The 27,728-nt window shown below is 37.3% G+C and overlaps 2 protein-coding genes and 1 long non-coding RNA gene across 4 annotated transcripts in view; 2 read left to right on the top strand and 1 right to left on the bottom strand.

Annotated features, from left to right (window-relative positions):
* Nucleotides 1-18,254, top strand: part of xkr4 (XK related 4) — a 67,680-nt gene extending 49,426 nt beyond the window's left edge. Inside the window, exon 3 of the mRNA XM_048164764.1 lies at nucleotides 12,546-18,254. Coding sequence (XP_048020721.1) covers nucleotides 12,546-13,498 — 953 coding nt within the window. The 3' untranslated portion in view covers nucleotides 13,499-18,254. The remainder of the gene's footprint in view (nucleotides 1-12,545) is intronic.
* Nucleotides 1-27,728, top strand: part of LOC125251686 — a 258,619-nt gene that overhangs the window by 87,510 nt on the left and 143,381 nt on the right. The window lies entirely within an intron of this gene.
* Nucleotides 18,812-27,615, bottom strand: tmem68 (transmembrane protein 68). 2 transcript variants are annotated; one of them, XM_048164769.1, is made up of 9 exons: nucleotides 27,513-27,615; nucleotides 27,179-27,233; nucleotides 26,889-27,042; nucleotides 26,645-26,738; nucleotides 25,657-25,824; nucleotides 22,468-22,661; nucleotides 22,333-22,393; nucleotides 22,084-22,223; nucleotides 18,812-19,877 (listed from the first exon to the last, which is right to left on the bottom strand). In XM_048164769.1, exons 3-9 carry the CDS (start codon nucleotides 26,970-26,972, stop codon nucleotides 19,773-19,775), a joined length of 846 nt encoding a protein of 281 aa, XP_048020726.1. In that variant the 5' UTR covers nucleotides 26,973-27,042; nucleotides 27,179-27,233; nucleotides 27,513-27,615; the 3' UTR covers nucleotides 18,812-19,772. The 2 variants fall into 2 exon arrangements, with proteins under 2 accessions (XP_048020726.1, XP_048020725.1); XM_048164768.1 differs by having other exon boundaries at nucleotides 26,645-27,042; nucleotides 27,513-27,614.

Genomic DNA, 27,728 nt, shown 5'->3' with positions numbered 1-27,728 from the left:
GTTAAACTACATATCCAAGTGCAAGGCTGTACTGTATAATTCTGCTTTGTTTTATGAGTTATATCTGGGATATAATCAGCAGTTACTACGTTACATTTTTTGCTGATTTCTTCAGTGTTTACTGTACAATCATTTACGGAGACTACTGTAAACTACTACTATTTTTCATACTGTCTATTATTGTGGCATCAATTACTTAAATAGCATTTAGTAGTTGGTCGCTTTACATATTGGTCTGATCCTGTTCATAAGTGGCTGTTCTGTTGATTTGTGTTTTGTGGATCGCAGAGCCCTGTCTAGCAGTTAAAGCTTCAGTGCCTTTATATGTGCTGTCTTCTGTTCTTCATAATCTTCCATAAACAAAAGTGCCCAGGGATTGTCAGATTTTCTCCCATCAAGGCTGAGAAATGATTTATGAAAGCAGGGGTCTTGAGCTTCTAATGCAACAGAGCTGTGAATATCCTTTTTTGAGAGTGAGGATCTGAGCGTCTTCTCCGTGTGACAGTGGAAGCGGGTCTGGAGGCAGTTTTGCTTGTGGTGTTTGGTAGAGCAGAGCGGAGAGCCCTCTGATGCTCTGAACTCTTTCATCTGAGAATTTACTTTGAGATTTGTCACTCTTACGCTTACAAGTCAAAAATAACATTGAGCAAAGTGTAAAAATTTAACCCAACAGTACAGTCATAATTCAAAAGCTCAGTATCTTCTAAATAGACTAAATAACTTGAGTACCATTTGATGGCAGCCGGCAGAGGCGCAGTGGTGAAATGTAGGATGCATTTGATTTGTGTTTCTCTTGCTCAGGCTGTCCCTTGTTTGCTCTATAAATGCATCCTCCCTAACTTCACCAGTAACTGTCGCTGTAAAAGACGCTGTCAGTCAGTAAGGCTTCTCTTTGAACCCCTGCCAGAAATAAAATCTCTCTATCTGCTCACATAAATGGGCCACTTAGCCTAACCATTTCCTGCAACAGTTCAGCACAGGAAAAAGCCTTGCTCATAACATGTACCCAGTGGACTGTTTTGCTCAAAATCACAGGAAGCAACTCTTTCTTTTTAATTATTCTTCATAATGCAAATATTTTTTGTCTGTATGTCGTAAACACGTCACACCATTAAATTTTTTTTCTACTAATTATGGGTCCTTTACTTGCCTGCATGTTTTTATCTCACAAGAATTATTTTAAGTTATCTTGATTTTTTGACGAGTCAAAAAGAAAATATTAAGTTAGAAAATTTAAGCTAAAAGTTGAATTTTACATTTTTCATTCACTATTTTTATGTGTTATAAAAATATTTCTGAAATAAATCATAAATACATTGATATGGTACTGTATGCATGTTATCTAAGTTTATATGATAAGTAATATCTCAAAAGTACTAAAGGTCTCATATTTAATGATGATCTTTGCCAGTGATTCTCTTTCTAATTAATGTTTGTCACTGTAGATGAAATCATATTACTGTACCATACAGTTTTCTCCAGTATACCTTCACTGTTGGAAGCAAAAACACATTTTACTGGCAAGTTGTGGCCCAACCATCTGTTTTGGTTATATTTCTATTCTAGGGAAGATCAGGTGCAATTGTAACATTTTTATCAAATCTGTCTGCCATATGTTGCTAAAATAAACATTTATATGTGCCAACAGAAACTGTAATATTAATAGATTAGCAATGAGAAAGCCTAAATAATAATAATATAGAACTTAACACGAGTTAGAATAAAAATACATTTTTGAAGAACCTTCACCATGCAATAGCTTTGTGTGAGGAAGATTCCTCTAAACATTCTCCTTTTCCTGTGTACACAGATAAAATAACAAGTTTTGGAGTGACATGAGGGTGAGCAAATGTTGAAAAATGTTGACAGAATTTTCTTTTCTTTTTTTTTTTGGTGAACTATTTCTTCATTGTGAACGGATTTGAAGGGCCTGTAGAAGTAGATAAAGAAGATACTGCAGTGATGCTGTGGTTTGCATAACCCTGCTGCTACCGCGCACCCTACAAACACACAACACACACTGTCTATGCCCTCCTCCCCTCTCCAAATTACTGCAGCCCTCATGAGCAGGAGCAGCAAGGAGCATTACGTCACCACTGCCGCTCTCGCAGCCTCGCACGCTGGACCGTGACAGGTTCCCGTGGCGACCGTCTCCTCAGGATGCGCTGCACGTGCGCAGGATACGAGGGAGGGAGGGAGGAATACATGCACTCTCGCTGTCATAGAGAGCACCAGAGCCAAGCCGCAGGTCAGATAGCCCACAGAATAAGAATTATAGCCTGGCCTCTGTCAGTTAATTACCCCACTTTGCAAAGTAGTCATTACACCCCCTCAGCTCTCTCCAGCTACTAATAGGCCAGATTTAATCTAAGTGGGTTAAACACGTAAATAAGCTATTGAAAAAACTCACACAGTATAAACAAACACTAGATGATAGATAGAACGATAGCTAGCTAGGTAGAACAATGGATGGATGGATAAATCTATCTATCTGGTTGATTGATTGATTGATTGATTGATTGATTGATTGATTGATTGATTGATTGATTGATTGATTGATTGATTGATTGATTGATTGATTGATTGATTGATTGATTGATTGATTGATTGATTGATTGATTGATTGATTGATTGATTGATTGATTGATTGATTGATTGATTGATTGATTGATTGATTGATTGATTGATTGATTGATTGGAGGAAGCAATTCAGGAATGTTCCTTGCCAGACTGGTTATAATGTAATCGCTATTCAATGATTCTAGAAAATATATATTGCAGAGGTGATCTCATCCCCCATTCAGGCTATGAGATGATGTGTCTGAAGAATTGTTTCTTGCTTTCAGTGCGGGTTATGGGTTCAAATCTTGCTTGACTAACTATTAGCTAAACAATTCCAAAAACTACAACTGTTTTTGTTTGGGGTCATTAAGATTTTTTTGATGTTTTTGAAAAAAGTCTCTTAAAGGCACAATATGAAATTTTTTGGATTAAAATATGAATTGTATACTTACATATTTGAATTGTATACTTACATTATCCCAGATGTTTCCAAGAATGTTTAAATCCAGAGAAATAAGCTATTTTAACCAGGACACGGACTGTGTCTGTGCGCCGCCTGTCAATGACATCATACCCGTGTTACCCTTGATTTCTAGTTTTATTTTGTAGAAACCTTGGAAACACCTAAGACAACACAAGCCATCCATCATTTATTAAAGGTGCCATCGAACGTTTTTTTTACAAGATGTAATATAAGTCTAAGGTGTCCCCTGAATGTGTCTGTGAAGTTTCAGTTCAAAATACCCCATAGATTTTTTTTAATTAATTTTTTTAACTGCCTGTTTTAGGGCATCATTAAATATGAGCCGATTTATGCTGCGGCCCCTTTAAATTCTCGTTCTCTCCGCCCACGGAGTTCGCGCTTGCCTTGAACAGCATAAACACAGTTCACACAGCTAATATAACCCTCAAAATGGATCTTTACAAAGTGTTCGTCATGCAGCATGTCTAATCGCGTAAGTTCAGTGTTTATTTGGATGTTTACATTTGATTCTGAATGAGTTTGATAGTGCTCCGTGGCTAACGGCTAATGCTACACTATTGGAGAGATTTATAAAGAATGAAGTTGTGTTTATGCATTATACAGACTGCAAGTGTTTAAAAAATGAAAATAGTGACGGCTCTTGTCTCCGTGAATACAGTAAGGAATGATGGTAACTTTAACCACATTTAACAGTACATTAGCAACATGCTAACGAAACATTTAGAAAGACAATTTACAAATATCACTAAAAATATCATGTTATCATGGATCATGTCAGTTATTATCGCTCCATCTGCCATTTTTCGCTATTGTTCTTGCTTGCTTACCTAGTCTGATGATTCAGCTGTGCACAGATCCAGACGCTACTGGCTGCCCTTGTCTAATTCCTTGAACATGAGCTGGCATATGCAAATATTGGGGTCGTACATAGTAATGATCCCGACTGTTACATAACAGTCGATGTTATGTTGAGATTCGCCTGTTTTTCGGAGGTCTTCTAAACAAATGAGATTTACACAAGAAGGAGGAAGCAATGGAGTTTGAAACTCACTGTATGTCATTTCCATGTACTGAACTCTTGTTATTCAACTATGCCAAGGTAAATTCAATTTTACATTCGATGGCACCTTTAATATGATATTCCAGTATCGATCTAGCTTACTGCAGTGTGCAACAAGTGTCTCACAACAGCCGCTGAGTGAACGCACAGAGTAACGTTATAACATCATTTTCAACACAGTCAAATGTATCTAATATGATAAACAGCGCTGCGTTACCCCACATACGTATGACCAGAAGAAGCGGAAGCGGCGACTGTGGCATAATAAAAGTTCCACTACCGCTCGTCTCTCATTAGCAATCGCTCCAGCTGCCTCGTTCAGCTACCACAACACTCGGCCCACTCTGCTTCATACTACAGTAACGTTAATAATCGATGAACATGATTTCTGCCCAAGTCCCGTCGGATTCTTTTCCACCCGGCTATGAGGTGAAGACGACATCTCCCATGATTTCATGCTCAATCTCGGTGTCATCAAGCTATGCCTTTGTTTTGAATAGGTGACCTCTTGTGGCGAAAAATTACATATTGTGCCTTTAATAATAATAATAATAATAATACATGGAAGAGGGGAATCTCCTCAACCACCAGCAATATGCAGCATCGACATGGATGATTTGATGACAGCCATATTGCACCAGAACTACCACCACACACCAGCTTATTGGTGGAGAGGAGACAAAGTGATGAAGCCAATCAGTATATATATATATATATATATATATATATATATATATATATATATATATATATATATATATATATATATGGGGATGATTAGGAGACCATAATGATGAACAGAAGCCAATGGGCAAATTTGGCCTGGATGCCGGGGTAACACCCCTACTCTTTTTCAAAATACATCCTGGGATTTTTAATGACCACAGAGAGTCAGGACCTCAGTTTAACATCTGAGATTCAGTACAGAATCTTTAGGCCTATAATCCAAAGATTTAAAGAATTGTGTAATGTTAATCACTGTAAATGAAATGGAAATGGAGTAACTGAATAGATTATCTTGTCTTGGTATGTTGCATCAGATTCAGCTGTGTAAACATGGCTAATCTGTTCCATGCGTAGAAATAATATGATTATAATTATCTTTATTTATAAAAAATTATTCACAACATGGATGAATCCAAATCTTGGGTCCAGATCTAGACTGCAGTCTGCTAATTGGTGACTCCCCCATCCTTGTAAGGAGCTCCGTAGAGGACGTGACCACTACTAGGCACTCGCTCTGGGAGTGTCGACATTACACAGTCCTTTCCACAGATACGGATTCTGTGCTTTCATTCGCTGTTTAGACTAATGAAACAGATGCCCAGGGTGCACATTCCCTGTTATGAATGTGCTATCTTATGCTATCTTTACCATTGATCGTCTGCTTTCTTTGGTGTAGAGTATCCATAATATACAGCTTATCTGACTACAGATGGCAGAGAAATGGCAAATCTGTCCGTCGCAGCCTTTGACGAACGGTGAACCTGCAGCCTCTGTGAAATGAAAACAATACTCACCTTTATTTGGACACAAATTAACACATCTTTGCACATTCATCATTTCACATGAGGACCTGTTCAATTATTCATGGCCGTGGACCGCAATGGTGTTATCTAAGGAACGTGGGATTCTGCATTTTTACTGATGTCGTTTGAAAGGAACTGATTGGCACTAAAGCTTCCTCTTATCTCAACCTCTCCTCTGCTTGCACTACAACAGTATACAGAAGGATGATCAAAAGGACATTATTCTGAAACCTGTGCAATGTCTTGATATGATTTGGGTGTGAATATCAACCTGAGAAGTAAAGACAAGATAATATTTATGTTTCATTTAGACTTAATAAGGGAACTAATAAATTCATACTGAGTCTTGGTATCTCAGGAACAGTTTAATGCAGTGATAATGTCAGATTTAGTAGTCTTTTTTTTCCTGACAAGAGAAATAGACATTTCAGTATTAATATGTGAGAGCCATATGCTGCCTGCCTAGAAGTACAGATGAAAGACAACATAATATTTTATGACGGCTAAACATTTAAATTCATCATAGAGAAACGTTAAACAAAAATGACACTGAGATGAACTGCATAAAATTATTTTTTTTAAATATATGCTTGGTTTACCTTGCATAATGTTTATACAGTAAAAACAGTAATATTGTGAAATATTATCACACTTTAAAACATGTTTTATAGATTAATATAGCCTATTTTAAAATGTAAAACCGTTGTGCTGCTTAATACTTTTGTGGAAACTGATACATTTTTCGAGGGCTCTTTGGTGAATAGAAAGCTTAAAAGAACAGCATTAATTTGAAATATAAATATTTTGTAACAATATAAATGTCTTTACTGAGACGTTTGATCAATTCAGTATAACCTTGCTGATTAAAATTATTCTTTTCTTTTAGAAAAAGAAAGAAAATCTTACTGACCCCAAACTTCTAAATGTTAGAGTATTTTTTAAATCATCACAGTTTTTTAAAGGCAAAGTTCAGTGAACCCAAAATGAATATTTAATATTTAAGCCATATGGAATTTATGAATATCTTTGCATTATATAACAAAATATCCAGCCAACTGCCATTTATTTAAAAAATGAAAATGTATTGTTCAGGTTTGGAACAACTGGAGATGCTTTGCTTATGAAAAACGTAAGACTATGGAATGGGGAAAAAAACGCAAGGTGTCGAGACATGTTTTTTAAAAGTTGAACTGATTTTAACTCGAGTGCCGTGTTTTTTAGGCCCTGTTTACACTAGTGTGTTTTTGTTTTAAAACGGCGTTTTAAAGCTGCAGTAGGTAACTTTTGTAAAAACCTGTCATTATGTCCTGAGAGTAGAATATGAGACAGATAATCTGTGAAAAAATCAAACTCCTCTGGCTCCTCCAAGTGGTCCTATTGCCATTTGCAGAAATACACCGCTCCCGGTAAGAAACATCCAATCAGAGCCAGGAGGAGTGTCTTAGCAGTGTCAATCAAGCTCGCGTGCGCGCTGATCTCGCCCCTCTCATGCACAGCGCCAGCGCATACAGGCGTTCAAATTCAAGATTACCGGTGTGCCGCAGCTTTGCTTATGGCGGAAAAACAATCCAAACTGCCAATTCCTCGAGTGGCACCTGCTCATAAAATAAAGACGGGTAAATGGAAAAAGACAGATGATGATGATAAAAAAAGCCAAAAAGAAAGAATTAGATAGAGCCCGAAATAAAACGAGGGTAAATATCGGAGCGGCTTTTCCGAGGTGGAGGGAGCTACGTGTCCTGAAAGGATTAAAAACCAATGCAGAGTTAGCCACATTTCTGCTTGACAAGTAAGTATCCCTGCTTGATTTGTTTCATTTTTTAAGAACTACACAACTAAGATCATTTCAAAACAGGCCTGTCCGTCCCCTGCCTGATGCTTTCTCTTCTCCCCGCCCGTTGACTCCTCGAAGTCGCTGTGGGTGTGAATTCCTCGTCGGAGGAATAACATACAGATAAAATGTCACTGTGCAAAACAACTATTGAAACCTACTAATTCACTGGCTTGTCATGTTGCTGAAATAATGTACTAGCAAACATTATTTAGCATTACATATCGATAGAATAATTACTTGCATACTGTAACGTTACCGTTATATTATCATACTAGCTATTTATTACTTATATAAATAGTGCAACGTCATATATTTACACTACATGTATTGCAAAATACGTAATGCTTAGAGGACCAAGTTTGTAGTCAAAGTATGGGCAGGCCATAGTCAGTGTAAATCATATTGTTGATGTTTCGTCTGTACCAGTGAATGTGCCATAACTGTTTATCCGCCTTACTAGCCTGCGCGTTCACGGCAGGCTCCGTTGTGATGGGGGAGGAGCTGTGGAGGGAGGGCTGTAGCGCAGCATAGAGCAAGGGGGAGTGACCTGTGAGTTGTGCTTGTTCAAATTTTCAGGCTAAGTCAATGTTTTCTAAAAACTCCCTACAGCACCCACATGGAAAAAACCTATATAAACATATATGTTTCAATATAGGTTTTGATATAGGTTTTACATATATGTGACATATATAAAATTGGCCGTTTTCCTATATTATATGTACATATATGTACATATATGCACACATATATGTACACATATATGCACACATATATGTACACATATATGTACACATATATATATATATATACACACATATATGTACATATATGTACACATAATATAGGAAAACGGCCAATTTTATATATGTCACATATATTAAAAACCTATATCAAACCTATATTGAAACATATATGTTTATATAGGTTTTTTCCATGTGGGACCAATTTCACGTGTTCGTGTAGCGGTGTGTTTTCTGCGTTGTGTCGTAATCAAAGACAGACTGCGAAAAATCTTGCCATCAGGTCCTCACTTTATTCTGTATAACACAAATGGCAATATATTAGGACTTGTGCAGCATACAAACAGCATGCGGCAGCAACGCACAACGCTGAGAAAGAGAGATATTAAAAGTAACTTAAGTAAAGAAAAATAATCAACGAAACATCTGAATGTACATCACAGAGGGGTTTTGGATTACAATCATACAAATATATCATGTGAATTCAGCTGTTACATGAAACATGGCCTTAATTGAATCACCGCAAAAACTTTGTGCGACCTACCGCTGTGATGTCTCATGCAGACTGGGAAGCAGCAAAGTGCGTCAACACCCCAAGTCAGCATGGCGGCAGGAAACCCCAAATATGGTCATGGCAAGTGGAATCACAAAATAATTGTCTAAATACATAACTGCTACATTCGCACATACATAAGTTCTTGCATAATTTTTTTCGTTAATTCTTAGTTTTTGCCTTGATAATAGAAAATATGAGCTAGGCATCATGTATGACAGTCAAAAATGAGATATGAGCTACAAAATGACCAGATCCTGCCATTAGCTATATAGAAGACATATCTTGTATGTATAGGGCTTATATGTGGATATGAAGAAGCAATACAGGAGACCTATATTTCCTGTATATGCACATATATGCACCTCAATTTTGCCTATATGTGGCATATATACGCATATATGCAGCATATATGCGCATATATGCAGCATATATATTATCATATATGTGCATATATGCAGCATATACGTGCATATACGCTGCATATAGGTTTCATATATGCGCATATATCCACATATAGGTTCTTTCCATGTGGGCAGCTTTAAAATTAAAACGATCCTCGTTTACACTGGCGTTTCCTCAGCGTTTCAGTAGCGATCTCCGTCTACACTACACGGCCGAAAACGCATGTCACATGACTGTTCATGCACACTGGGGATGCATGTAAAAGTGTAAACAGTTGCCATTTTGCGCATGTAGGCAGCTGCAGTATTAAAAAAAAAAATCAGAATTTAACTGCACAATGGCTGCTAAAAATGACAACAAAGCCAGCAAAGTTTGCAGTTCATTCTCCATGTTGTTGTTTACACGGTTGTCAAGGATACGCAGAGTGAACATGGGCAGCCACGCCATCGTTTTCAAAAGTCTCCGTTTTGGTCCGTTTATACTGAATTCAAACTAAAATGCCGGGATCTGCAGCATTTTCGAAAGTCTCTGTTTTCGAGGTTCGAAATCACCAGTGTAGTGTAAACGGCAGGCGTAACCACTGCAAAACGTATGCGTTTTAAAACAAAAACGCACTAGTGAAAACAGGGCCTTAGAATGCCGTGTCATGCGCGAGATGCTGCAAAAGATGCAAGACGTGAGCGCAACTGTCATACAAGTCCGTCTAGCGTTTACATAGAAAAACAACGGAAAAGTAGCGCATTGGAATGGAAAAACGCGTTCTGTGCGAACAGGCCCCTAAGGCCCCACAGAGAAAGTGCTTTTTGCATACTTGTGTTTTCAGTTGTTCCTAATTTTTTTCATAAATTTAGAATAAATTTTAGTATGAAAGTTTTCAGGGAATCATGATTTGTGAAAACCTTCTTACACAGATTCCGATTCCGTTGTCCGTACAGATGTTTAGTGAATGAGACCCAATATTTTGAAAGTCACTGCAGTCTAGAAATGTAATTATATGGGCAAAAAACTCAAAACATCTTTTGTGTTCCACAGAAGAAAGTCATACAGGTTTAGAACGACATGGGAGTAAATGATGACAGAATTTTTCATCTGGGGTAAACTGTCCCCTTAGTTGTGAATTGAGTGACCAACCACTTTTTAGTGCTGTTGAACTAGTCTAGATAGTGTTTCAATATTAAGCTTTTATCTCTGTATAAATTTTAAACTTGAATGTAATACTATTCACTGTGCAATGATTCATTCAGTGAGGAGAGACTGGACAGTGTGTGTAAGCTTCGTATTCTCTCTCTCTCACTCATACAAGAAAGTGATCACTCCAGCAGCTCAAGCACATAATAACCATGGCAGCCAACTCCAGAACAGAGTGTCACAGCGGTAAAGATGGGCGTTCACGCACCTCTAGTCACTGCTGGCTGCTTTACTGTACTCTATCTGATGCAGATGGCTTGTAAAGCCTCCTCCATTAAGCACAACTGAGTATTTTGGACAACATGATGAATAACATCTCACTCAATGGGCCAGTGAGTCATAACTGTAGAAAGATGCTGTTCAGCAGAATTCCAAAGAGGCTGTTTTCCCTGAGGAGGAAATAAAACACAAGTCTCATCAAAATGAACCATGTCTCTTGAGTCACCGTTTATCAGCTTTGATCAGGACCAGAGCTTATAAAACTTGGTGAGGTGTGACTTACCAGAGGGTCTGGATTTGTAATCACAAACAGATTCATTACAGGGGGGCTGCACGTGACACGCACTGGAGCGCGAGCCATTGACGGACACTTCCATGCGCAAGCTACTCCATTAGCCCACTTCCGACTGTATCCTCCAGAGTCATGAATACATAAAGATGTAGTGACGAGATAAAGGCATTTGCATGCCTTGGTGAGCACTTCCTATATTCTGCATGTGAAACCAGTGTCCTATTGTATCTGGGTGCTTCACATGTCAAGATACATTATAGCTGGTTAACATAAAAATGCACTGCAGCCCTAAAGAGGACTGATAGCACACTGTAAGCCACTTTTTTAAAGTAATGAACTCCCAGAAACACACTTTTCAAATTCACTTGTTTATGTAATTTGTACATAATAGATATGAAAGTTGTCATTTCTGTCCTATTTTTATTTACTTAATTTTAAAAGTCATGAACAGTTCACCTTAATTTTCACACCATCATTTTACAGCAAGCATTTTGTCTCCTAAATGTACGCAGCTGAATGTTATTTTTGTGCTTTTATTTTTTTAACATAATTGGACAAATACAGATTGATTAGAATTGACATAGCAAAAAATATTCTGCTCACAAGTGATATTTACATTAGAGATGCATCAATATATCGGCCAATAATTGGTATTGGCCGATAAAAGCACACTTTCACACTGGTTTAAAAACAGCTGATATATAACAGTCAGGGCCAATATATCCTGTCAATCAAAAGAAGGTAGGAAAATGCACTGAATTTGTGCTTTGTGTAAAGAAAATGCTAAGAAACCAGTTTGATGTTCAATATTAATAGTAATTATAAGAATTAATAACATTCAGAAAGTTAAGAAATATTAATTGAATCTTCAGAATTTAGTTAATGTGTTAATATTAATTTGAGTAATGTGTTTGTTTATAACTGATACCAGTTACTTTGAAAAAGTTGTTGAATGAGAGAATAAAGTTTTTATTTGCATTTCTTTCAAAATAGAATGATTAAAAATATAATCATTAAATCAAATTAAATTATCATTCATTTAGAAGAAGGTATAAAAGACAGAACCCCCAAACTGTCGGTATCGTTATCGGCAGATATCACTCCGAAAAATCGTCTATCGATATCGGTGAAGAAATTTAGTATCATGCATCTCTAATTTACATTTATATTTTTTCTTTGTTTTATTCGCACATTTCACATTTCATCTCAAGCTGTTCAATGTTTCTCTCTTCTTGGTAAACAAGTACACTAACTTTTGATAAAACTTTATTAGTGGAAAATTTGTTGGTTTTGGTGGAAATTACATTATATACATATCATTTACACAAATATTGAAATGATTATTTCACTCAGATTTTTATAGTATGTAATATTGTATATTAAAAGTAATATTTCAGAATTTTGCATTTTCATAGTTTAAGACTGAAAATCTGGGCCTGGTATAAGAGTAAAACTATAATATAGTATAACTAAAATATAGTAATAAAGTCAAATCTATACATAAAAACGGATAAGTGAAAAGACATAATAAAAAGTTTTAATAAAAATCATCACCTGGCATGTGTCAGTTGAAGTTTTTTTCTTACCTACTACACATACATACTCTGCTCATATTTCCTGGGTGGATTGACAGGATTGTGACGTTTAGCCATAACCAATGCTTTTCTCCTTTATTTCAGGAATGACAGCGGCTGCTTCACTGGTGTCACTAGCCTGGGCTCTGGCCTCCTACCAGAAGGCCTTGCGTGATTCCCGCGACGACAAGAAGCCCATCAGCTACCTTGCGGTCATCATTCAGTTCTGCTGGCACTTCTTTACCATTGCCGCACGCGTGGTGACCTTCGCTCTCTTCGCTTCTGTGTTTCAGCTCTACTTCGGCATCTTCATTGTGCTGCACTGGTGCATCATGACCTTCTGGATCGTACACTGCGAGACCGAATTCTGCATCACCAAGTGGGAGGAGATTGTCTTTGACATGGTGGTGGGCATCATCTACATCTTCAGCTGGTTTAATGTGAAAGAGGGACGCACCCGCTGCCGCCTCTTCATCTACTACTTCATGATCCTGTTGGAAAACACGGCCCTGAGCGCGCTTTGGTACCTGTATCGCTCACCACTCAGCACGGACGCCTTCGCTGTCCCTGCCCTGTGCGTCATCTTCTCCAGCTTCTTCACCGGCATCGTCTTCATGCTCATGTACTACGCTTTCTTTCATCCCAACGGGCCGCGCTTTGGACGCTCGGCAAGCCTGGTCCAGCTCGAGGACCCCACTTCTACCTTTACGCTGCCCCCTGAAGGTGCCACCAACTCCCTGCGCTCCAACCGCGGAGGCACTCTGGCCAGGGACGCTGACCGCGAGGCCAAGTACAGCGAGCGGGACGGCTGCGTGCCTGTCTTTCAGGTGCGGCCCACCGCGCCCTCCACACCTTCCTCTCGAGCCCCACGCCTTGAGGAGACGGTCATTAAAATAGACTTGTGCAGGAATCGCTATCCTGCCTGGGAGAGGCATGTGCTGGACAGGAGTATACGTAAAGCCATCCTGGCCATCGACTCGTCTCCGACCCCGCCGCGCCTCCAGTATAAAGACGACACATTGGTTCAAGAGCGTCTGGAGTACGAGACCACCTTGTAGCCTGGGATGTGGAAACCCACAAACATGAACACATTACCGTCCGCTTGAATAAACAGCAGGACTGTGGCAATAACGTTCCTAGCGTACATAGCATCTAGCCATGATGTTGATTGTCATGGACAAACAAATATAGGCACAACATATTTGTGGACAGATGAAATAATCGATCTTTTTTAAGCCGTTCTCTCGTTGCATTTTATTTTTTATTACTTCTGTCTTGTCAGGGAATATCTGGGTTTCTAAAATTCATTGCACTGGCTGATACAGACCACTAACCCCTCGCTCCATTCCCAGAGTTGACTGTCCTTGGGCTAACGTCTATAAACTGCAAGAGGACGTCCAGAACACTTCACAGTTTGTCTCTTGCTGTAACTGCAAAACAAAGGCCTTTCCCTTTGAAACCAAGCATCCAGTGCACAGAAACGGCATTAAAACCGACCGACTGCTAACGCACTGGAGAAACAGTTGTCCAAATATCAAATTGATGGTACACGCATTAAAAAAATTGCTGATTAGACTCGAGACGTCCTTGTTTAGGGTGCTGTAACCTATTAGTAGTGTTTCATCAGCAGCTCTGTACCAGTGCCAAACGCTCCGCTCACACTGACTCCACGCTGAACTGTGGCTTGACCACAAACTGTATATATATATAAAAACAGGGCAGCATTTCAACCATCTACTTGAATCCTGTACAAAGAAAAAAGACGAGAAAAGAAAGTATGCGATCATCACAAGTGTCCAAGCCACTTGGGATGACAAAACAGGGAGAACACACGTTCGTTTTCTTCTTTGGGAGAAGACAATAGGCCAAGAAAACAATTCCTGGCAGCTCCCTTTGGAGATCTGGCCTCATTCACCTCACCGCTGTGGGCTGACCAAGGATCCGTTTGGTTAACAGCAAAGTGGAGGGCACAGACCACCAAATTCACACAGTGTCCGCCAAACTGTACTCGACAGAACAAGGATGCGCTTCATCTTCTAGGTTAAAGATACAGTGTTCTTCTAGGCTGGGTCAGGTTTTGGTGTGTCTGTGTTTTGTGTGCTATATCAATACAGAAGAGTGAGTTAAAGGTGCACGTACACACAATAAACGGGGCCAGTTTTCAGCACCTCAACGCATCTGGAAAGCCACCGAAGTGTACTATTCCAAACTCTGCAGTGCAATCAAGACTTTCTCCATGAGGCTCTACAATTGCCAACTCACGGTCTACAAAACAAAGTGTTAGGGATAACTGGTCTGTGACAGAGCGCATGCTAGCTAATGTGCTCTGAATGACACTCTACTGTTCAACAAATCACATCTGCCTAAAAGAGCACTGTATCTTTAAATCTGCCAAAAGCATCCTTTATATATGAAAGTGTTGGAGTTTTAAACTTTCCGTTCAGTTGCAAGTGCTTCTTTGTGTCTTTATGTCGAATATCTGAAGGCATTTATGGGACGTGGAGGTGAGGGTGGAAAAAGAAAAAAAAGAAATACAAAACAAGCACAAAACTTGTCACAGGAAGGAGTCTCAGCACAATAAAGGATTTACTCGGTTGTTGTTACACTCACGTTGAGAGACGAGATGAAATTTTACTGAGAAAGAAGCTAGATGTGCCTGTGGTGGATAGTTTGCGATTTTGAAAATGTGGGGAAAAATGTTGTTTTATGTGTAACATTTTATATACTCCATTTTCTTCTGGTTTTCTTTTGTTTTTTGATGGATTTTAAAGGTGTCTTACAAAATATTTGATTTTAAGGTGCACATTTTTTTTTTTTTTTTTTGCGTAATGCCATTTAACTGTGTGGAGATGACTGATATAGGACATTTAGATTAGTTTTGCTTCAGTTGGTCAAATCTGAACTGTAATTTGGATTTTATTGTAGCTTTGAAACACTCCTGAAGTGCTGTAATGTCCTATTATCGGTGGCAAATGAACTGAAAGCATAGTTGTTTTAGCCCACAGCGATCCGCACACTTGCAGATGAAGATCCTAATTGTGTTGCAAATAAAAAAAGAAAATAGAACAGAAAAAAATGATTTAGATGAGATCGTATGAATCTATAACCAGTACCACAGTGAAACGTAGACCTGTATATTTTAGCTATTTTGCAACTTTCCTATCCCGTCTCCCCCATACTTTCATTTCTCTATGTGATGGATGAGGATGATACTTTGTCTCTAGCAAAATTTTCCAAAATAGCCCTGTCCCCTGTAGTCAGAGCACAAAAAAAACTTGTGTTAGCACACTAATTTGGCAATTTTCACATTTAAATTGCTGCACCACCTACACAAGACCATTTTTGAAGGAAAACGAGTGTTATATCGCACAAATCTGTGTTATTACGCATTGATGCTTTTTCGAAATCATCACACTTTTTTTAGTTTTCCCATATTACCGTCATATTTTTGTTTCAGTGATACCCCAAGCATGCTGCATACTGCGTTTTGGTTCATTTGATTAAGAGGAGCTTACTAATGGCAAAACTGGCTGTGTTTTTGTGGTTTTGGTGACATTATCCAGCCCTTTAACAGGTGCGAGGCCTCAATAATTTTTAACGTTTAAATCACTCGTTCAGCACATGCGGAATGAATTAAGGTCTTTACCCAAAACCCTGTGTGGGACTGATGTTTGCTGAATTCACCACACAGATTATTAATAGCAATGATTAAAGTTCTGATGAAACGGAAGTAGCTGCAGATTTTTCTTCCGTATTGTGACATACATCCGAGTGAAACGGATTAACGAAAAAGAAAAAAATGTAGGACAGGACTTGGTTGTTGACTGGATTGAACTCAAAAATGGAAGCAGATGAACACAAGCTTGCAGAGACGGGTTTAAGCAGACTAAATGAGTGGAAAATTCAAGTATAAGTCACCCTAGAGAAGTCTGTTATGACATTTTGATTAAAACTTATGGTAAAATAAAACAGAAAGAAAGAAACATAATGAATCCCAGCAAGCAATTTTGCGCATAAAAGAATAATAACAGTCCAATAGCAGTCCAAACACAACCCTTTCTAGGCTAAAACAAGCCAAAATGTGGGCTTTCAGTGAAAATTTAATAGACCAAATGAAAACTTTGCTTACATGCTGGAATAAATTCAAGGTTATTTTGGCTAGAAGTGGGTTACTCATAGCCAGACTATATCGGGTCTATAGACGGTGAAATGACGGTTATCGCTTGCTGGGATTGCTTACAATAAGATCTATAACATGGATTTAGAAAATGTCATGCCTTCCGTAATAATTGTCTGTCAGGGAGTGAAATTTGGCCCAACATCAAGAAGCTATTCACGCTGTTTACATTTTAAAAGGTACTTAGACCTATGTCCTAGTTTAAAGATGGCGGCGATAGATGCCCAACGGTGCGTGAAAACATTCTAAAGCTAATCATGATGTTACAAAAACTAGGCCTATGTATTTTTGTTTTGCACTTCCAGCTTTATTTTTATATTTATGTTTTATCAGTAAACCTGATATCATAACCCACCATTTCTTCGCTCTGGAAAGATTTCACTTCATACCTGTAACCTACCTCAAAGCGGTATTTTAAACAGACCACTCTCCAGCTCTAGTTGTTGGTGTAGTACGAAGGAATTTATTGCAATGGAGTCCCAGTGGATGAGCAGAGGAGTTGAAGGCTGTTCTGTTTATTACCGGTACATCAGTAGAGCTGAGCTCAAATACAGGAATTATTTTACAACTAAGTTACTCACAGCAGGAGAACATTCAATTCATGCAAGCTGATTCAGTTTTATTTGCCTTAACCGACTCTCGCCTTTTGTGGATTCATTATTCGTAACTGACATTTTCTGTTTGTTTCTTTTGGTTTAGTTTTAGTCATGCATATGATAGTATGATGACGTTGCGTTGTCGATAAGAGTACTTACTGTGCTTATACTGCAAGCAGACAAAAAAACCGGACTGAAACGAAATAGGATATGCAGACAAACAATCAAAATGACGACCCAAATTGTCACGGGTCACAGGCCGTACTGTTACACGATTGTGAGCATTTTTAATTGTAATATCAGTGAGGGAAAACTGAATGAGTCGAAGAGCTGAAATTAACAGTGGGACTTGCTTTTTTGATTCATCTGAGAAGCTTTATTTTGTTGAATAAACAAATTGATGATCCTCCCTCACCTGTAGACATATAGATGCTTAGATAAACTAGAATGCCATAGATGGAGGAAAAAAATAAATTTAGATAAATGATAATCGGTGGTTATTTATAAAGCACGATATTAGTACAAGCACAGTAATTGAATGAACTCGGTGACGTTCAGTTCAGCGTTCATATACAATGTACAGACTTTACTGGTATTTCAGTTGCAACGGAAGTTCCATAGTGACTTGCAAAAGGCTATTTAACTGTAAATAAATGTATGCAAATGTACATGTGTAAAAGAACATTCCTTTCTGAGTCCTGATCGTGAAGGGTGTCTATTGACTAGAGATCGGCAGTAACATATGACATAATACAGATAAAACTAGTGTGGTGTATGTGATGTATTAAATGACATAAAAAAAGAGCAAAAAAACAAACAAAAAAACTGCTTATTATTGGTCTCTTAAGTTGTATCGTGTGATGAAAGTCTGAAGTGCGTAAAATGCATCAAATCTGTTATCTGATTTTATTGTAAATTGAAGAGTAAAAACAAAAAGAACGTTACATTTTTGTACATATTGGATTTTTGTAAATTTTTATTTGATTCTAATGCAACACAAAGTACCAAATTCATTTAATAAAGTACACTGTGGTCATTTTAGTAGAGTTCCTTGCTAACTTCTTTCGGATTTGCAGTTAATGTGTGAATAAGGTCCATTTGAATTTCCAGAATGTCAGCAACTATTTCAAGGTTGAGAGAAAAAGCAATGGCGTCGGTCACAACAAATGCAAGCCATGGGGATTCGTTTGTCTGAATATGTATTCTCAAACATCTTATGATTTAAGGTTTCACTCCTTAATTAGAAGACACTGAAGGAAAATTATGAGCACATGTATAATGCAATCAAGAATAATAAATTAAATACTTTTTTTATTTATATATATATATTTTTTTTTCCATGTGATTTCGGGGGTGGGGTGGGGGATTTACAATGGAAGCACAGATGCTGTAAGTCAATACCAAACAGATTTATAAATAGCAAGACTGGTGCATTTGCATATCATACACCAAACACATCGGATGTGAAGAGATCATAGGACAATATGACGAGGACTGTGCTCATGCTGACACTTGATCTTTGTCACACACAAGATATTTTCTCCCAAAGGATCATGGGAGCACAAAAGTGCATTAAAACAGTTTTTACCAACACTGAATCCATAGGAATATGCAGTTTTATTGTGAATAATAAAATCTCTTGTAAAATTACAGATTTGATAACTTAGATGAAATAGCATTTAATGTACTAGTAAATCCATACATTTCAGGAATGTTACAAAATTAATTCTGTAAGACCTGTATGCCGTCTCTATAAAATCATTAGAGTTTGCATACTTCTTTTTTATAACCAGAATGTTATAATATGTTCTGAGAACAGGGCAAACCGGTATCAAACAGACAGCAGTTTGCCTCTGACAGTTAATACAGACTAAAACGTGTAAGTATTCAACATCAGAACAAATGTTCAAGAATGTCTCTCTTATCATTATTAAGTGTGCTTATAAAATCCCAAAAATCACAGTATCCACAATGTTTAATTAATTCCTTCAGATAGATTATTCACAAATTCACCTAAACGAACTTAGCTTGCTGTCCTCAACGGAGGCTCAAACTCCGATCTCAACCCCCCCATAAGGGTATTATGAGAATTAGAGAAATAGAGGATACGCTCGTAATGATGACTGACAGAACTGAACAATTAAGCTTCTCCCAAACCTAAATTTAGAACTTCATATAATATTATCGATTTCCAGGAAAGAATGTTGTTGTTTTTTTATTAAAAGGACATAAAAAACTAACCAAAGGCTTTGTGGACAAACTATTTGGCAGTGGTCCTTTGATTAAAACCAAAGTGTGCAAAAAAAAAACAAATTATTCACACAAAACTCAAGAACACACACTCTTCAACATGCACAAGACTACATGTAACCAGACATTACAAAGACACGCACCATTATTTGATATGCAACATTGATACACATGCTGATACATCCACTATATCATCAGTAGTTGCTAATCTCATGGTGTAACAATATTATAAAGTCTCCAGTATTCAGTTTTATTCAGAATTATGCCTGAAGCATATTCATTTGTTCAGTCTGAGAGAAGGCAAGTGTGTTAATCTTCTTTGTGTTCCCTTTGGAATCGCTCCAAAAGAGCTCGGAGGACGTTTCCAGGTATCTTCTGGTGTTTGTCGATAAGTGCTTGAACTGCCTGTTGCACCTGAACAGATGGGTTGGATTGAAGAAAATACACTGAATATGAGATATTTATGAAGTCAATAGTTAAAACAAACCGACTCAACAGACGCATGAATTGAACATGCGACATCTTCACTGTGAAACTAAAAAGGTATTATAGGTTGACAAATGTGATAAGTATTATATATATAACAGTGTGTGTGTGTGTGTTTTTGTGACATATCAGGACACAAATTTGTATAATGACATGGGTATGACATAGGTATTACAAGGAGAGGGTGACTTATGAGGACATAACCCCATGTCCCTATTTTTCAAAAGGCTTATAAATCATTGAGTTGTTTTTGAGGAAGCAAAAATGTGCAGTTTTCTGTGATGGGTAGGTTTAAGGGCAGGGGATAGAAAATACAGTTTGTACAGTATAAAAACCATTACGCCATATACATATATCCAAAAAGTTGGGGTCAGTAATTTTATTTTAATCAATCAAGTGACACTAAAAACATTTAAAATGTTACAATAGATTTCCATTTCAAATAAATGCTGTTCTTTGAACTTTAATTAATCAAAGAATCCTGAAAATGAAAATGTACTACAGTTCTCTCAAAAATATATTAAGAAAAATGTGTTTTTAACATTGATAAAAAAAAAAAAAAAATGTTTTGAGCAGCAAATCAGCATATTAGAATGATTTCTGAAGGATCATGTGACACTAAAGACTTTGATGGTTTCAAACTTTTGAATGGTGCTGAAATAAATAAATGAAACACATATACAGTACAGTCCAAAAGTTTGGAACCACTAAGATTTTTAATGTTTTTAAAAAGTTTCGTCTGCTCACCAAGGCTACATTTATTTAATTAAAAATACAGTAAAAAACAGTAATATTGTGAAATATTATTACAATTTAAAATAACTGTTTTCTATTTGAATATATTTCACAAAGTAATTTATTCCTGTGATGGCAAAGCTGAATTTTCAGCATCGTTACTCCAGTCTTCAGTGTCACATGATCCTTCAGAAATCATTCTTATATGCTGATCTGCTGCTCAAGAAACATTTAATGTGTACAATTGTACAAAATATTTGTGTACAAAATTTTTTTTTTAGGATTATTTGATGAATAGAAAGTTCAAAAGAACAGTGTTTATCTGAAATCTAATCTTTTGTAACATTATAAATGTCTTTACTGCCACTTTTGATTGATTTAATGCATCCTTGCTGAATAAAAGTATTCATTTCTTTAATTTCTTTTCAAAAAAATAAAAATAAAAATTCTTAATGACCCCAAACTTTTGACCGGTAGTGTAAAATGCTACAGAAGCTTTGTATTTCAGATAAATGCTGTTCTTTTGAACTTTCTATTCATCAAGGAATCCTGAAAAAAAAGTACACAACTGTTTTCAACATTGAAAATAATCATAAATGTTTATTGAGCAGCAAATCAGCATATTAGAATGATTTCTGAAGGATCATGTGACACTGAAGACTGGAGTAACGATGCTGAAAATTCAGCTTTGCATCACAGGAATAAATTACTTTGTCAAATATATTCAAATAGAAAACAGTTATTTTAAATTGTAATAATATTTCACAATATTACTGTTTTTTACTGTATTTTTAATTAAATAAATGTAGCCTTGGTGAGCAGACGAAACTTCTTTTAAAAACATTAAAAATCTTAGTGGTTCCAAACTTTTGGACTGTACTGTACATACAATAAAAGGTTGAAATGTTGAGTATAAAACTTTAAAGCCCTACTTAGACATCTCCAACATCCATTCTGAAAACAAAAAAACTCATCAAATTTTAAAGAAGGGAGTTATTACCTGAGGTTAGCATGTGATGAAATGAAGGGACAGACTCGGCTACTGTTCTTATGAACTGATTTTTCTTAAAAAACATAATACACCAAACTTTATTCACTCATATGGGGTGTCCTTTATTATACAAGCATTCTCTCACTTTGCAAACTCTGTACACCTGCATATGTGATGAATGGTGAACACCACTCTGGGGTGGAACGTGCCCTTAGGGGGACGGTGTAAACAAATGGCACTAGAGTATGTTGTGTAGTCAACAATAGGTCAGGACTTGTCGGGGCGGTCTAGAGGTTAGAACCTCTTGTAGATTTGCAAAACACCAGCTCAGCAAATACAACAAAAAGTCAGACCTTTACAGGACTAAAGAGTTCCTAAAAACAAAACTCGAGGTCTAAGGAGTCCTACCTTTTCAGCCAACTCAGCTGCATTGAGTTTGGGGTCGTACGGAATGGGGTCACCCAAGTAGGTGCGAAATTTGACTGGAAATCCTCCATAGATGGGCGCTATAGGCAGACGAAACCTCTCATACACCCATCGGTAAAATCCTGAAAGAATTTTGAGATGAATCGACTCATTTAGCTCTTTCATAATGGTATGTAATCTATTAGTAAGAGTACAACTGTGTCAAAGTTCGATGTTTTCTGTATGACTCACTTAATGTTCCTAGAGAGCGAAATCCCTCCCTCAAGTTTTGAGTAAACATTGGTATAATTGGCTGCGGGGACAAAACCGACTCTTAGAACAACAAAACCGCATGAAAGGAGCAGAATAAGAAAGACAGTCATTTACCACTTTAGAGTCAATGGCCACTTGTGCAAATCCCTTGCGTTTGCCCCAGATCAGAGGGTACGTCTCATCGCTGAACAAGGCTTCCCGTACTCCTCCAGGAGAGATGCCCAGGAGGTGGCCGTTCCGAAGGGCCTTCACACACTCCTCCTGCGGTCCGTGGATCACACTAAACACTTCCAAGAGGAGCTTAAACCCTGCCATTATATAGAGAATAGAAGCACAATTAAAGTAAAATTGAAAATCTCACCAGAGCGTGTGTGACCTTGTTAAACTCACTGAAGGTAAAATATGGAAAGGATTGGCTAACTTTGGTCAGGGCATTGTAGTAATATTTCTTAAACAGGGTTTCTGCAGGTTTCATACAGTGCTTCCCACAGGTTTGAAATATACTTGCGGTGGTAGCCGGGCGAAAAAATCCTCCTATTACCCACCGCACAAAAATGGTCTACTACATGTGACAAACAAATAATGTGTGATTTTTAACAGTATTTTTATTTATTGAAATGAATTATAATTACATAGCATATTACATTTAATTACATACTAATATTATGCATTATTATGCATTGTAAATTATGCAAAATTACAGCATTTAAATGGTTCACCTATTCCTATGCTCTCCTTGCTGTCATATAGTGTCTCTCTCAGTGAATGGGACACAGATTTTACTAGTAAAATTTATAAAATGAATAATATATGTGTCAAATAATGTTCTTAGTCTTTTCTTCCTGTGGGGGAGACTACAATAATTTACTATGAATTAAATGGAAATCAAATTAAATACAATTTATTGTGTAACCAAAATACAAATAATGCCCAAAAGAAAAAGAAAAAACTTAGCGTGTGACTTTTAAGCTCGAAATACACAGGTACTCTTATTTTGAAATGTCTGTACTATTGCAGGCTGATCCTTCAGATTCTTACAATCGTCTAAAACATTTGATATAAAGGCCATAAAGTAGACATTGTAATAATTCATCAACTTGAGTTCATTAGCAATCGCTTGGCATAAATCTGCACTTTTCATTGATTGAGAATCACTTTGAAGCAGACTGAAGCAGACTGAAGCGCTGTTGCGGGAGCTTGTAGAACGCGCAACAGCGCCGCCTAGTGACTTTGCAAAATGCAGCAACCGTGGGAATGTTAGCGGGAGTAAACAGTTCTGACGCACACGTAACGAGCAGGTATGAAACGAATAGTTTATCGACCGCGGATGGTTTCATTATCTTTCGCGGATATAAAAGTATAAGAGGATAAAAATAATAAAAGAAAAAATGTGTCTCCAAATATACTTGGGCGGTCGTTATTATACGTGGGCGGCCCGCCCAAGTAAAGTCTATGTGTGGGAAGCACAATTTAATGCTTTTTTAATGCCATATATATGTTGCTAAATGTTATTTTTTTGTATTGACATTTTAATCAGGTCCTTGTATGGCCGGGCAAGTAAAATTCTCTTTCACTTGCCCCTTCAAAAAATTCACGTATCCCAGACTAATTGAAAAGCATTAGCGTCGAGCCCTGACATGTTAAACCAGCACTAAAATCCTGATTTATAATCGAGACGTTGTCTGACAAAATCACAATACACATAAGATAAAGACAGTTGCTGTGATTTTGGCTAACGTTATATGTACATGTAAAATGATCACTCAGTCAGGTTAGAAACAACAGTATCCATTTTATTTGTTCTCTGACAAAGCGCACATCCTCAACTGAATGCGCTGCTCCTCTCAGCCACTCACTGAACAGCAGACGCAGAGAGAGGTGAAAGCAAACAATATATTGCGCTCATGCGGCAGTACTGGTGGGTCTCGGAAGCTAGATCAGGTTATCAAGTATATTTGTCACAATGCGCCTTCTTGGAAAAAAAGTCGCAAAAGGGGTCTGAAAAGTTGCTAAGTTGGCAACACTGATGCAGCCTTCTGTCTCCAGATGCCAGCCCGCCGCTGTCAAAAATGGCGTTACGACAATTTTGCACCGGCCGGAGGCAATTACCAAACTGGTTCCGTGTGCGTATCACATCAATGTACATATTTTACAACAGCAAATCAAAGTTATTAATTATGAAGGCTATATTCAAAATAAACTGATAGTTTTGAAGAAAAGTAATACTATCTAAAAAAAAGAAAAAAGAATGCCTGTAGGAATAAAATTTAATGCTTTTTAATGCCATTTAAGGCCTAATTTTCGCAAAATCCATTTAATGACTTTTAATGCTTTTTAATGCCCCGCGGATACCCTGTTAAAAATAATATATATTTATATTTATATACAGATTTTTCTTAAGGTTTAAATAAAATCATTTGTGTTAAAGGGTTAGTTCAGAATGAAATTTCTGTCATTTATTACTCACCCTCATGTCGTTCCAAACCCGTAAGACCTTTGTTCATCTTCGGAACACAAATTAAGATATTTTTGATGAAATCCAAATCCAGCAAAGTCATAACAAATTTCAAGGCCCAGAAAGGTAGTAAAGACATTGGTAAAATAGTCCATGTGACTACAGTGTTTCAACCTTAAATCTTACGAAGTGATAATAACAAACAAACAAAAATAATGACTTTATTCAACAATTTCCTCTCTTCCCTGTCAGTCTCAGTATTGGCCGACGCTGTATACGTATACGTACATGTGTTGCTGATGCAGGAGCTGGCCAATAATGAGTCGGCGTTCTGACATTGAACACAAAGCGCTGCACGCCGTTTACAATGTCAACAGCATAGGAGAATGACAGGGTGGAGAGGAAATTGTTGAATAAAGTCGTTATTTTTGTTTTTGCGCACAAAAAGTATTCTTCTCACTTCATAAAATTAAGGTTGAACCACTGTAGACATGTTGACTATTTTAACAATGTCTTTGAAAGGTGCAATGATGTTGCGGTCTATGGGTGGTTCAGATACCTCTTGCATTTCATCAAAAATATCTTAATTTGTGTTCAGAAGATGAACAAAGGTCTTACAGGGTTGGAAGGACATGAGGGCGAGTACTTAACGACAGAAAATTAATGGATGAACCAACCCTTTAAGTTAAATGTTGATATTTTAAAAATTAATGCCAGATAAAGTTGTAGGACATATTTTTTCCCAAAATTCAGAGAATCACAATGAAATTAGGTACTGAGTAATGACTCCGTCATGAGCAAAATGAGGCTGACTGATCACTTCATTCCAGTATGAAAGTAGTTTTTACCTGGGACCTTGAACAGAAAATGATCTGCCACCGAATGACAAGTTCTTCCCTTCTGAATGATAACACTTGCCAAGAAATAATAATAGTCTATAGGAATCGCCCCATGATAATAGACTATGAGAGCCGGTCCTTCGTCTGGAATCTTCTCTAAACCATGGATTTCATAACCTGTCACAAAATAAATACCTACTTTAATCAGGGGGAAATGATTCAACATTTTTTTGTGAAGTAAGACACATTGCAACACTTTTCATGAAATAACATGGAAATGATGAATTGACATTAAAACTTAAGACAGTTATAATGTATAAGATTTCTATTTCAAATAAAAATAGGGTTCAATGATTATGGTTTCATCAAAAATATTAACCGTTTTCAACATTGTTAATAATAGAATAGAAATGTTTCTTGAGCAGTAAATCAGCATATTAGAATGATTTCTGAAGGATCATGTGACTGAAGACTGGAGTAATGATGCTAAAAATTCAGCTTTGCCATCACGGGAATACATTTCTTTCAAAACCATTAAAAAAAAAAAAAATCTTACCAAACATTTTGTTTATTTGTAACCTTTAGAAATATCATGCACTTGGTGAAATGAAACAAAAGAGATTAAAATGGTGCAATGAATCAGACAAAACAGCTATTTAAATGTTTGCTTGATAAAAACTGAGCAAGTTACACATTTTAAAATTGCAATTTAATGCCAGAAACATCAGACCGTCATTATTTGTGCCGTCAAAGGATAAGACGGTTTAAAGCTGAGAGAAAAACGGCAATCTATGTAGAATTTGTCAGATCTTACATTACGTCTTTAGACATTATTTTTTAATTATGCTTTGACTATTCCCATCCATCACTCAAAAGATCAAATTATCAGCACAGTGGATGCAAAATATGACCACAATGAAAAATCCAAAAAGGGATTCATTTAATTTAAACAAGATAACGATCCACTTGCAGATAACAAGCCAAATCCATTACATACCGTGCCAAATAGCTCCATGTCCATCCCATAGGGTTGCCAAAGTTTTCCTCGCACCATCCCACAGGTTATTGGAATAAGCTTCCCTCAGCTGGATCTTGCGTTTGTACACATGGAGGAAGAGTATGGATAGATAGAGGAGGATAACAATGAGAAAAGGCAGGATGAAGACCACTGCTAGAGGTGTGAAAACCCACAGCAAATACTCCAAGAAACTGAGGTAGTCCTCGAGCTGCCCGAGCCCTACCCACTCCTCCCACACATGAACTAAGCAGGAGAGGAGGCTGACGGATCCATTCTCAAACAGACAGGACTCATTCCCACTGGACATGCTGCTTCACTGTTAGCCTCTCCCAGTGGCTGATGGGCTGAGCAAGGCAAAACTCTGCCAAAGGGCAGACCTGGACATGAAAGACATTGTCAACATTGGACATTAAGATGGCATTAAAGCTGAAGTGTGTCATTTTTATGATATTAAAACACTATCCCAGATTAATATGCAGAGTCAACCTTTGGTAGAAGGAAAAAAACACGAACCTTCTCCAGCGGAAATATGATCCTCGGCCAAACATACCAACCTCACATCGGTGCCCTAAAATTAAATGATATTTATAGCTCATTCATTCACAGGTGAGACTGCTGTAAACGTCAACGTCATTTAAAATTTAAATAAACACTGTCAAATGCATGAAAGATAACAAGAAAAAACACCTCTCTGTTTTACGTTACACTTGAACAGTGCATAACGACCATAGATAAACAAACCTTACAACAGATTTTGCGTTTTAAAGCTGTCTCCAAGAAATTACACTTCTTCTAAATTACTCGAAAAACGAATGTTTTGGAAGAACCTTTTATCAAATCTACTTACATGATGATACCTCGATGAAATAGATACTGTTGCCCTCTATAAATGTTTTCCTTCCTGACTGACACCGGCTCTCTTTACATGTGACACAAACAGGAACCCCCTCATGTCAGCGTCCGTAACTGGCCTTTAAACTTCATAATAAAAGTCTTAAACCTTCATAAAAGCCATGTTAGTATTGTAAACGTATTAAAAGACTTTTAACTTGACGGGCAATTT

This window comes from Megalobrama amblycephala, linkage group LG17, assembly GCF_018812025.1.
Source record: "Megalobrama amblycephala isolate DHTTF-2021 linkage group LG17, ASM1881202v1, whole genome shotgun sequence".
Taxonomy (NCBI): domain Eukaryota; kingdom Metazoa; phylum Chordata; class Actinopteri; order Cypriniformes; family Xenocyprididae; genus Megalobrama; species Megalobrama amblycephala.
The sequence above is the reverse complement of the archived record's forward strand: the minus strand, read 5'-3'. Positions and strand labels throughout refer to the sequence as shown.

Excerpts from the sequence above, each read along its gene's own strand:
- tmem68 (XM_048164768.1), bottom strand. The coding sequence starts at position 26,972 with ATGTCCAGTGGGAATGAGTCCTGTCTGTTTGAGAATGGATCCGTCAGC. Across the intron at positions 22,662-25,656 it reads TTTTCTGTTCAAGGTCCCAG|GGTTTAAGCTCCTCTTGGAA; the intron begins GTAAAAACTACT and ends ATATAATGGCAG. Across the intron at positions 22,224-22,332 it reads TCGCTCTCTAGGAACATTAA|GATTTTACCGATGGGTGTAT; the intron begins GTGAGTCATACA and ends AAATTCTTTCAG.